Raw genomic sequence first — 12,101 nt, 5'->3', positions numbered from 1 at the left:
CCCATTACTGTTATTTTTACGCCCTTCACGCCAAAGCGGCAATTCGCGAAAACCGAGTTCGCTGCCGAGGGGTTTCATGGAACAACTGAGACATTTCCAGCGATAAGTCAAACTATCACCTCCGCTCAATAATGGCCTCACCACCGTTTTACGATGATATAAGCCCCTCGGGTTCGCAAGACCGATCTGACAGAGAAAATTCTTCTCACAAACGTCGACGGCTCACTGCAGAGGCCAGTCCTCCTAGGATGGCCATGAATGACCCGTATCATGCGACGAACCCAGGGGGCCAGCCCGAGGTCTTTTTTCAACCTGCATATGTCCTACCTGTAACTGATGGCTTCTCAAACATGCCGGGAGATGGATACTGGCCAGATCAAGCAGCACTCGAATATCTTGTTACCAATTCAGGACCAACCTTCGTCCACCATGCCAGAAACCTACACGCTCCAACATTCCCGACGAATCCCGCTGGCAACGAGCCTCTACCTCCGCCGCAAGCCTTGATGAGTCACCATCCTATACCACTGCCCTCGGGAAGATCAGTAGATATGTTTTCGTTAGGAATGCATCTTCCAGACGATTTCTTCCGAAAGCAGTTTCACCTCGCGGGGCCTCCTGCCAGACCAACGTTCCGATACCTGAGCGAAAACGAGATGAGGGCCCCTGTCGCCACAGCAAGCCATCCTGCTCCTCTTCCTCCAAATCCGAACACAAGTACTCCAAGCCAGATGGTTCCACTGCCACATAGACGAACAGCATCAGCATCAGCGACCACTCCCGCGAACAACAAGAATATGGTCAAATTGGTTCTTAGCCGTGCAACAAGCGAGAGCATCGAAAAACTTGACGAGCTCAAGAGAGAATGCCCAGCATGTCAACTTGACTTCGAACCGGACAACTTCATGGCCACTATAAGCTGCTGCGGGACAGTGATGCATGCCACCTGCCTATCAGCTTGGGTCAATTCTCAGACTTATCAAAAAAGTCGAACGTGCATGAAGTGTCGAAAATCGATTGATGCCAGGCGTCCGTTGAACACTGTGGTGCCACCAGTGAGCGACAAGAGCTGGGACGATGGAGCCGACTTGAATGCACCAGAAAGCTTGAAGGGCGACACACAGATCGAATTGAATATCACCGGCCGATCTGTACGCTCGGGCTACCGACACATCCGAGGAGCTTCAGGCTATTTGCCACAATATCGAGCTATGCGTGGTGCCCCGGTGCCTTCGCTAGATCAAGCTATGGTCGAGGAAACCCGCCGTGCGATAGACCGAGCCAGAAACGAGTACGTTGTTGAAATGGAGGCTATGAAGGGCAACATCAGGGCGTGTCACGAAGTACGGAGAAAAGCCGCCGACGACGAACGGACCGCCGCACGCACTCTCCTCGAAGCACAAGCCGCCCGTGGCCGTGGTGTCAGCGTCGACATTGTCCCTCTGGCCCAGAGGTGGGAGTTGACCAAGGCCGCCAAGGGCGCTGCCGAGGAACGATTCTGTAAACTCCAGCGTGACATGGAATTTTTGCAGAGAAGTCAGTTTAATCGATTGACTGGCTTGGCTGAAGCGGCTTGGGCCGAAAGTGCTCGACAAGGAGGACGAGAACGAGGATACGGAGATGAAGAGGTGGCTCGACACAGAGAGGAAGAGGTGGCTCGACATAGAGAGGAAGAGGTGGCTCGAAGCGTCGCTTCGTCCGCATCCGCATACAGTAGTGGAGGGACGACTTCTAGGACGTCTACTTCGCCTTGAAAGAAGCATTTGAAATGAACTTACAACCACTCGGCACTTCACCTTCACGCGGCTTCGAGAAGGCATCCTAGACACGACAGACTTGGTAATTTGTCAACAAGAAGGTGCGGAGTGAGAATGCATCATTCAAGACGAGTAACATGAACAGAAGCGAGGCCACAAGAACAAGAACAACAACACATCCTTAATGGTTCACCTAGATTACCGGCGAATCAATCAGGGAGGGAGAGGGAGCAAGGGAGGGAGATTGAAATCAACGTTTACGAAGCAATCTTCACCCATCCACCCAACCACCCACACACACACACACACACACACACACACACACACACAGAGCCACCACCACCACAACACACGATACACCAACGACACAATGCCATAACGACTTCTTTTGCTGGTTTTTTTTTTGCTTTTTCGTTGTCCTCGTCCTTCTTCACACGACTGGGGAAAGAACCCCATCGTTACGCATGATTCACCACTTCACCACACCTGCACATTTTCCTCCCCCCCCTCTTTTAGTTCTCAACGACTCGCGGGCGTTTGGTTCAAGCTCAGGTATCTTCTCTTATGTTTGAGGGCGTTCAGGACAGGCAGGCAATGGTGCAATCACGGTGCAATTGGGACTTGGGAAACCCTGGGAGGTGGGGGGGGGGTGGGCCTCATGATCGAATGTACTGAACTGAATCCAGTGCAACGGTGGTTCCAGGGGAGGCTTGCATTGTTGGACCTACCTCTACCTCTGCACCTATGTGGGGAGGAACCTACCCTAGGGAAGGTCTGAGTACCGTACGGAGTAATTAATACCTACACAGTACCTAGGTACTTACTAGGTACCTCCCTTGGGTAGATTCTGGTGGTGTCAGGTACTTTGGGCGACGTAGGTAGCCTACGGTACATTGGAGCAGGTACGCCCAAGTCAAGCAGGATGGCTTCCTTTTTTCTCTGGTTTCTGTCACTTGGACCAAAGTTGAGCGACGTATGTAAGCTGAGACAAGGCATGGCAAGACACGGCAAGGGTCGGGGAGCCTCTGCAGCATCAGCATCATCATCAAAGGTATCTATGTATCTTAGGCACGAATGAAGGAATGAAGAAATGAATGAACGAATTGTTTTGATGTTTTGATTTTTCTTTTTCCATCCAAGAATCTGCTTCGGTCGGCATGACCATTCTACAGCCTCCAAACACTATCTTGCAGCCAACATCTAGACATTTACAGGAATCCGCTTCAACACGGGGTGACGAAACGGTGTCGAAACATGACGCGCGCGCGAGAGAGGGAGAGAGGTAATCCAGAAAATTTCTCTCGACGCTTTGTTTCTCTCTGTCTTGAGAGACCATGAACAAAGAAAAAAAAAGATCTCAGGGTTTCGAGACGGCGAAAGGTATCATAACCTCGTCGCATTGTCGTCTTGGTCGTCTTTCGGTGAAACATGTACATTGTTGTCATTTTCCGGTTCTCGGTTCTGATAAACAAAAGGACAGAGCGAAGGAGAGGGTACAGAGTGGACGAAATAGACACGTCGTCATCCCTTCACGTTAGTGGTGTACTTTGGAGGAAGTGGCCCTGCGAAGAAGGAGAAAGAGAAGACCACATGGTATATATGTTTTGCCGTTGCTGGGGTTGTCGTTGGTGCTGTGATTGTTGATTCGGTTGTACCAGAGACAAAGCCTCGTCCCATTGAGATTGCTTTTGCACCTCGTAGTTCCACACAGGTGAGGCCGTCGTCATCATCGGTGTTGCAATACCACTACTGCTCCTGCTGTTGCTGCTGCTGCTGCTGCTGGTATTGGAGAGGTCTTGTGACTTTGCTGCTGCAACTCTACTCGTCAGCACCAGATTGCATGGGCCAAAGATAGATACTCGGGTGCTTTCTCACCGAAGAAGGATTCGAGAGTCCTCTGGTTCCGCTGAGGAGATTGTGGCAGCTCGGTATCGGCTCCGTCTGTCATGTCGACGTCTCCATTTTCTTCTTCTTGATCGAAGTCATCTTGCTCGTGCAAATCGACCACCTCGGAAATGGGCAGGGCCTCGTCGAGGTGCAGTCGTTGTGCGTCGTATAGTTTCCTCAGCGTGTTTTCGTGGATGATCTCCTCCTCTGGTCTGTTGTCACGGTACCGCTTTCGCGTCCGGCTGCTGAGATATGGTACTGCTTCGATCTTCCAGAAATCGTAGGGCGTGCCGGTGTTGTTGCGCGAATCGTGCGTGGGAGAGACTGTGGTCGTGGACGCGGGAGAGGAATACGTCAACGACGGCGCGACGGGGCTGCTCTGGTGTTGTTCTTGCAATTGGTAGATGGACTCTTCGAGAACCGAAGCTTTCCGTTTGAGACCCATGGCTTCCTAGGTTTGAATTTGCGCTTTGCTGTGGCCGAGAAACAAAAGGACATCAAGGTGTGTGTACAGGTAGAGTGCCCGGGAGCGAGAATGACGCGTGGAGGGATTATTACTCCGTACCGTGTCAGTACTAACTAGTTAACTACTCTACGCGTCCCCCGCCGAGAAGGCTGGGAAAGTCAGCCTCGCGCAGAAAGTTACAGACGGCGAGAAAGAGTGGAGTGAAGACCGGTCACAGACTCAGCATACGAACGTAGATTGATACAATAGATGCCCAAAGAGTAGTATCATTATCACCTGTCTCTCATGACTTGAAGACGAGATCAACGTAGGGTAACGAGAACAATGACAATGAGGCGAGGCGACGAGGCGAGGCTGATCCCCGCGGCACCTTGATTCCCCCTCACATGCTCCGGCTGGTGAAGCCCGGAGAGTTCACCCTCCCAACGTACGGTAGTATGTACCGTAGCGCCGCAGTCATACGCTCTGGTGAGAGATTTGCAAAACAGAAGCCAGAGTCTCTAGCCCAAACACTTTGCCGTCTTCGTACCTGGATTTGTCGGGAGGCAATTGCCGTCACCGACAATGTCCGTCAGAGAAGCCACCCACGCAGGCTCGTGGTACTCTGATAACGGACGACAACTAGCTGCACAATTGGATTCATGGCTGTCGAAAGTACCAGAGAAAGAGGTCCTACCCGGAGTTGACAAACTACCCTTACCAGGTGCCAGGGCGGTCATCTCACCTCACGCAGGATACGCCTATTCAGGTCCTGCGGCGGCATGGGCGTACAAATGTCTCGACTTATCTCAAGCAAAGCGAATCTTCGTCTTACATCCCTCACATCACCATCACCTCAGTACAGCCGCGCTACCCGTTGTCGAAGCCTACGAGACGCCCCTGTCCGACCGACCTCTCCCTCTAGACCTCGAAACCCTGAAAGAACTGTCCTCCCTCTCAGCCACGGCCAATGGACGAACGGTCAAGTTCACGACCATGTCCCAACCGGTCGACGAAGCCGAGCACAGTGCGGAAATGCAACTGCCATACATCCACCGTCTTCTACAAAAGCTCTATCCGAACCAGCCCGAGTCGTCGTATCCTCCTCTCGTCCCCATCATGGTCGGCGGCACCAACCCTGCGACTGAAGCAGCGCTAGGCAAGATGTTGGCCCCGTACATCGCGGACGAGAAGAACGCCTTTGTCATCTCCTCGGACTTTTGCCATTGGGGGAGCAGATTCGGCTATACGTACTACCTCCCTGACGCCCCCAGCCCTGCCATGTCACCGTTGATGTTGCCGAATGGGGTGCGCGGAGAGTACACGTCTGCAAAACAGTCCGTGAATGAAGATGTTCACAAGATGCCCACGTTGGGTCAAGGTCAGCAACTGAGGAGCGGGAGCAAAATCCCCCACGGTGGTCCCCAGATCTACGAGAGTATCGCCCACGCAGACAGAGCGTGTATGTGTGCGATTGCGACAGGAAAACATGGAGAATTTTTGCGGGTTTTACGCGAAACCGGAAACACCGTCTGTGGCAGACATCCCATTGGGGTTTTCATGGCGGGAGTCGAGGAGGTTGAACGACTGGAACACAAAGGCAATGACTCTGATGATGGCACTCGACGGAGGTTTCGGTTCATGAGGTATGAGAGAAGTAGTGACGCCGAAACGGTTCGGGACAGCAGTGTTAGTTATGTGAGCGCCTTTGCAGTACTTTGACGATTGAGGATTAGGTAGATATAGGTACGAGTACCTGAGGTAGTGTCCGGAGTGTGGGGTTAGGGTTACTACATTTTCTAGAGAGCGTTCCAAACATGCATCTTGTCAATCCTGGAGAATGGTGAATTCGTGTTCGAGTACAGTAATGAATGGCAGTATCAGTACTCGTACCAGCGTTGTGGACGGATACAACATCCCGGGCCCGTTTCGTCGCATCTTGGGTCAATGTGGCCTTGACGTCATTACGAATGCTTTCTTTCGGAGAGTTTATCTCGTATTTGTACAAGATCAACAACTTCTGGCCGCACGGACGACATCGTCCTCGTTTGACCATACAAGTACAATCCCGGTTGCGACAAGGAGTACTTATCTGAGATCCCCAAGGTGACCATATCTTATGGGTGAGTTACTCGTACGGGGTCACGGGGGCACTCACAGAGGGCCGGTCTAAACTTGGAGGATCAAACGAATAATGACGTACGTCTACCTACAATACCTATTGTATGTACCTACCTTGGGCAGCCAGGTGCCTCGTACTTTACTCGCTTTGAGTTTAGGTAACTCACACAGGAGTACCGCAGTACTTTGTACACTTGTACACCTGTACGGGTAATTAGTGCAGGCCGTACCTAACACACTCGGGGGTCTTCTTTTCTGAGGCTTGTCGTCACTCCCTCGTAAAGAACATTCACTAGAAGTAATCTCTGTAAGCATGAACATCTTCGATCGTGAATCGATCGCCGTCGATGAAAGGAGAGCGGGGAAGCCAGCGACCAGGCCAAGCCAGGCCAAGCAGATCCCATGAATGTTTTCCGTTTTTAAGAGTGCGTTAGTCCAAATCCTCGGGTACGTCAAAGGCGGAACACCAAGAAGAAGAAGAAGAAGGGTCCCCTTTTGCCTACTCGTGCCGCCTCGGCATCGCGGTGCTAAAACATGTTAGTCAGGTCTTGGGTATGACGACAGGTGAGAATAGAACAATCATCAAAAAATCTCTCCTCTTGAGAACAAACTCGAGTGACTAGCAGTAGTTGAGCGAAAGGCGTACCAGGTCAGGACGAGGACAAAAAGACGTAATTAGAACATACTCTCAAGGTATTCCGTGCCGGTGTACAAAGTGAATTTCGTTACTAAATGCCTGCTGAAAACTTTCATGATCCCTGCACCACTCGGCATCCCATGGCAATCACCATTCTTGGGGGGCTTGAAAGTAAGATCGGGCGTGAGATGAGGCGAGGTGAGGATGTGGCGATGACCTCTCTGAAGGCGGGTGGTCAATTTGTCATCATCCTCCCTCCCTGCCTCCCCCCCTTGCCTTCGCGAGTACTGAGAGAAGGGAAAGAAGCCCCGTGGGGGGGGGGGGGGGGGTTGAACCTTGGGTACCTAGGACGCGGATATCGCGGATACAAGGGATACACTACTGTAGCGAGTAGAGTTTGTGGCAAGAATCTGTAGATGACCTCCCCCCGGGTACACTTCAGATCGTAGATGCATACACTGTGGATAAGTGTATCCCTACGTTCAGACTAACTATCTCAGCCCAAACGTGCAATCCAGAAAACGTAGTGGAAACGTACAGCGTAGACATGGATAGACACATCGTGACACAACATTAGTTGAACATCGATTTTCCAAAGTTAAAAACCATCAAGTACTTTCTCCTGTAGCGATTCTCAATATTTCCTTTTCAAAAAATCAGATTATTTTCATTTTCATTGACAAAAATAACTGGAAGACAAGACTGAATTATGTTGTCAAGGTTGCTGAGCAGACAAAATAACAACAACTCCATCAACTTCCATACCACGCGCGTCTTTGGGGGGGTATCCAAAAATAGTCATCGTAGCATGAACAAACAACAAAACGAGGGGGGGTATTTTGAATGGTAGTTGCTAGCTATTATTTTCCATCTCCATCTCCATCTTCGCGTTCTGTTCCTCCTCTTTTCGCAGCATCATTATCTCTGCAGAACATCACATCTGGGCACGAAGGGAGTCGGTCCCGAAAAAAAGGACCAGAGATCGCATGCGCCCTACTCCGACCCCTTTCTGAGGGCCAACTTGAGAAATCACATTTTGACCACGGCACAAGACGACAAAAGTTTTATGCTTGGTGCTCAATATCTCTCTTTTCGGCGCGCGCAGCCTTGCCCTTCTCAGACCAAGGAAAGTGGGCGACGGGGATGATGAAGAAGCTGTTCGAGGTGTCGGCAATACCGGCCAGGGCATTGTACCAAGCGGCAAAGGCGGCAAGGATACCAAAGGCACCACCTGCGCGTGTGCAACCTGGGCTTGGGGCTCCGTTGACGGGCCGTAGATAGGAGATGGCCAGTAGGAGGAAGGCCAAGTCGAGCGTGAAGAACAGGAAGAAGAAGGCGACTGTGGACTTGAGAGTGCAGAGCAGGAGAATGAAGGTGAAGATGAACCAGCCCTGGTGTCATAGATTGTTAGTCGTCAAGACAAACACGAAAGAAAATGATACGGAACGAAAAACCAAAGACATACCATCAAGTAGAGACCCAAAGAGTTGAGCAGAGCTGAACCACCTCCCTCTTCCTCGATAGTGGAAACCACTTGGAACCCGCCGGGGGTCAAGATAATGGCGAAAGAGATCCAGAATCCACCGTATGAAGACAAGGCGGTGCCACCGAAGGTATTGCCTACGGCGATTTCCCTGTAGCAAACAGTTGTTATTAAGGGGTGAAGGGTGTCGTGGAAAAGTGCAGGACAACATACCACATGCCGGCCAAGAGCTGAACAAGACCGCCATAGCCAAAGGCAAGACCGATGACGATCGCGTTGACGCCAGCCAGGCCCCGAGTGTTCAAGTTGATCAAACTGAGGACGAAGGTGGTCAGGGCGAAAGCAGAGAGACCGAGAGGAGCAGGGTTGGCGAATTTGCGACCTTGGACGGGCTTGTAGAGCCCTGGTTGAAATTCCCCGCCGAAGGCCGGAAGCAAGGCACCTTCGTGAGTACGCATATGGGCTAGAGGACCATAGCCAAAGCGGGCGGCATTGGTGGCAGCAGCCTTTTCCTCATGGCTCATGCCCCGAGTGGCCTCTTCGAACTTTTGCTGGTTGGTCGATGGGTTGCCGTTGGCCGTGACATTGTTGGACGTGGTGTGAACGTCAGTTGTTGGTTCGGTGGTCGCCATGGTGAGTCGAGAGGTGTGCTAAGACCTGTGATCGCAACAGCAACAGCAGCAACTACTACTACTTGTATGGCTCTGGGCGAAGGCTCCGCTGGGTGAGTACCGGAATGAGGAGGGTGATGATGGCCTGGAGAAAGGAGGGAAGATCACACGGCCCATGGGCACGGGGGGTAGCAATGTTATTTGTACCCTTTTCTGCGACACACCCCTACCTGTTGGTTGCAACTTTTCTGGGGAACTCACCTGTGCGGTGTTTGGAACTGACCGGGAGCAAGCGGGGAGGACCCTGACACTGGAGATGCGAGAGGGAGAGCATTCGGCATTCGCTGAGACGTCCCTGGCGAACGACGGGTGGACCAAGGGAACGACATGATGTGTGTGGATGGACGGGCAGATGATGATGATGGTGATGGAGATGGGAAAATCTGGTGCATCAACAGACACGGCGCTATGACGGAAGCAGGGATCTCTTTGGGATGTCATGGCCGGCCTGCTGGATGGGGATTTGTCGGGGGCCATGGTGAATGGAGGATCGAGGCTGTTTAGCCTAATACGACGACAGACTCTGGAGTAGCAGAAATGAAGTGGGTTGGGTGGAGGGTGCATTAGTTACGGAGCAGACAGTAATGGCTAGGATGCTGACTAGGATGGCGCACGGTCGAGCGGAGGAAGTGAAGCTTTGTTGTAGCGATCCATGCGCCACCAAAACACGCACCTCACACCACGGTGGTTTGATGAAGAAACGAGGCCAAAATCAGCAGATCGATAGACACCTGGCCTTATGTTGGGCTGTGCTCGGCGATAATTAGTAGGGGGCGAGTTGACTTGATGGCTAACAACATACGGGGGTGGAAAGGGAGACAGAGTGTGTGATGATTGTCATTGACGCTCATTCATGCGCTTGTCAGTCGAAGCGAGAGTAGAATGGACAGGTAGAAATTAACCGGAGACATTACAAATGCAGAGTTACAAGTACCATATACTTCCAATACACCGGGGAATGTACGTCGAACAAGGTACCAGGTACCTACGCATGTTGATGTCCTCGTGGTTAGTACATATGGCGCGGGAACAACCTCCTATTTTACTAGGCCACCCATACCGTAGTTGATGATGGTTACTAGGCAATCAACTACTGTACAGTTATCATTATTCATTGCAGCTGTGACTCCGTTTCTGTGGCAAGTCGAAGCTTGGGACTGATGCTCGTACTTGGTTGTACGGGTCTCCGGCACTCTCCACCGCCACAGATCTTCACTTGTTTTGTATATGCTTTCTTATTGCACTCGTTAGTATCTCCGCTGTACATGTCGCTTGGGTGACATGGACGCGAACTTGGATCCATCTATCGGTGTCTTTTTGCCCCCATTCTCGCCTGCAAACTTTGTTATAAACATATCCCTCACGCCTCCTTCCAACCTTCAACCGTTTTTCTGGTTTAGGTTACATCACTGATTACTTTGTTCTATTCTGTGCGGTTAGAGCCTCGTGTTCTTAGGCTAGTCGGGATTCTGTTGAGCTCTACCGGTTATGCCTTGTATGCGACTTTTGGTTTCCGACAACATCCTCAGAGATACGACTGGCCTTTCTGTGCTCTCGAAAGTTGCCCCGACCGCGACCGGTACGACCCTTGTTGGGATGAGACACAATTCCTGCTCCCACCCAGCCTCTGACTTTCAGCTTCAACTCTGATCGGATGCAGTACAGTGTAGAACCAATCGCGTTTGGTCAAATAAGTTCCGCAGGACAGATGTTCTAGAAGAACGCTATGCTCCGTAACAATAACTTTCTCGGCGTGCATCTACGAGTAGGATTTGGCGTTTCCGGTCGCCTTGAACTCGACATTATTTGTTGTCCAGTCTGATGGGTCGAGAGAGGTAACGAGAGCCTCGTCCCCGGTCAGGCCAGGTCAAGCTCGCGAATCGCTCCAGCTCTGTCTGGCTTCTGCACTACTGAGGTAGATTCCAGTAACTGTAATTTTCCTCGACTACATTGTTACAATAGCACCAACAATACGAACACGACCACGACCACGAGGAGCAACATGTTCCCTCGCGTTTGACAGGGGGTTCTCAATTAAAAAATCGTAAGAGAACGCTGGGGTATTGCTTCCGCAAAGTTCCATATGCGCATTCACCATTCCGGTATGAAAGTGCCTAGAAGTAAGCAATACGAAGTACAGCCTCGGCTGGCTGAGGCTTCCCCTGGATTCTCCTTCCCCGTTCCCTTGGGCCGTGGAATCGCCAACAACATCAGACCACTTTTTCGTTCAGCCACACTGCGCAGTAGCTCCTTAGACGGGCGAGCATATTCCGGCCCATGGAACCCAAAGAATGAATTGTAATCATATCTGGTACCTTTGTCGGCTCTTGAAATCGGGATCTGGCGTGGCAACGACAAGCGAAATCTCCCTTGGGACTTTCGCGAATCTTGCAAAACACCCGAATCTACGAGAATGAGAAGGAGAATGAGGAATGCGGGAACGATAAGAGCGCCCCTTGCATACCCTGCAGACGAAGGCATTCCCCTGTCAGAGCCTAGACCACGTTCTCTCTCACACAGCTCACTGGGCTGGCTCGTCCACCCTGCACATCAGAGACATGGAGTGACACGGAATGTTCTGCCACAGGGGTTTTTCGGAGGATGTTTGGAATGGTAGGAATCGTGCTAAGGATCTCAGTTGCGGCTGCACCTATGGATACTAGACTGTATGTTGAAGAGTGATGAGGATGTGTACAGTGATTACTGCTTCCCGACTGTACATCCTCACCACAAGCGCCCATAAGTATACGTCACTCCAAAAGTGCTGTAATACTTGGTGGTACAGTACCTGAAAATGCCAGGTCCGGAAGCATTCTGCTCTTGCAACATCAGAATTCAACAGTCACATCAATGGCCTCGAAAAAGCCAGAGCGACATCAAAAGATATGCAACCTCCTTGATAAAGGGTATCACTAGAGTTAGTCTTATGTAACATAAAATCCGAGTTTGAGAGGAGAGTGACGTGCACCAAGTGAGCAAGGGATCACGGTACCAACAACCTTTGCTGAATAAACAAGTCCACGCCAATACAACGAGCATTGTCCTTCTGCAGGAGCATTTGAACATGGGTGCTTGCCGCTCGTAGCAAGTAAAACTTCAC

General features: G+C 51.3%; 4 protein-coding genes across 4 annotated transcripts; 2 read left to right on the top strand and 2 right to left on the bottom strand.

Moving 5' to 3' along the window:
- Nucleotides 1-131: 131 nt before the first annotated feature.
- Nucleotides 132-1,754, top strand: PV08_04686 (uncharacterized protein; the record flags this gene model as incomplete). The annotated part of the gene is made up of 1 exon (XM_016379031.1): nucleotides 132-1,754. One exon carries the CDS (start codon nucleotides 132-134, stop codon nucleotides 1,752-1,754), a length of 1,623 nt encoding a protein of 540 aa, XP_016237708.1.
- A 1,532-nt stretch (nucleotides 1,755-3,286) lies between these two features.
- PV08_04685 (uncharacterized protein) lies at nucleotides 3,287-4,089 on the bottom strand (the record flags this gene model as incomplete). Its single annotated transcript, XM_016379030.1, has 2 exons — nucleotides 3,287-3,567; nucleotides 3,633-4,089. 2 exons carry the CDS (start codon nucleotides 4,087-4,089, stop codon nucleotides 3,287-3,289), a joined length of 738 nt encoding a protein of 245 aa, XP_016237707.1.
- Nucleotides 4,090-4,674: 585 nt separating this feature from the next.
- Nucleotides 4,675-5,811, top strand: PV08_04684 (AmmeMemoRadiSam system protein B; the record flags this gene model as incomplete). The annotated part of the gene is made up of 1 exon (XM_016379029.1): nucleotides 4,675-5,811. One exon carries the CDS (start codon nucleotides 4,675-4,677, stop codon nucleotides 5,809-5,811), a length of 1,137 nt encoding a protein of 378 aa, XP_016237706.1.
- A 2,100-nt stretch (nucleotides 5,812-7,911) lies between these two features.
- PV08_04683 (uncharacterized protein) lies at nucleotides 7,912-8,962 on the bottom strand (the record flags this gene model as incomplete). The annotated part of the gene is made up of 3 exons (XM_016379028.1): nucleotides 7,912-8,238; nucleotides 8,313-8,481; nucleotides 8,544-8,962. The coding sequence occupies 3 exons, from the start codon at nucleotides 8,960-8,962 to the stop codon at nucleotides 7,912-7,914; spliced, it is 915 nt and encodes a 304-aa protein (XP_016237705.1).
- Between the last annotated feature and the right edge of the window lie 3,139 nt (nucleotides 8,963-12,101).

The sequence above is a fragment of the Exophiala spinifera genome (genome assembly GCF_000836115.1).
Source record: "Exophiala spinifera strain CBS 89968 unplaced genomic scaffold supercont1.3, whole genome shotgun sequence".
NCBI classification, from domain to species: domain Eukaryota; kingdom Fungi; phylum Ascomycota; class Eurotiomycetes; order Chaetothyriales; family Herpotrichiellaceae; genus Exophiala; species Exophiala spinifera.
Note: the sequence above shows the minus strand (reverse complement) of the source record. Positions and strands in the feature narration are given on the sequence as shown.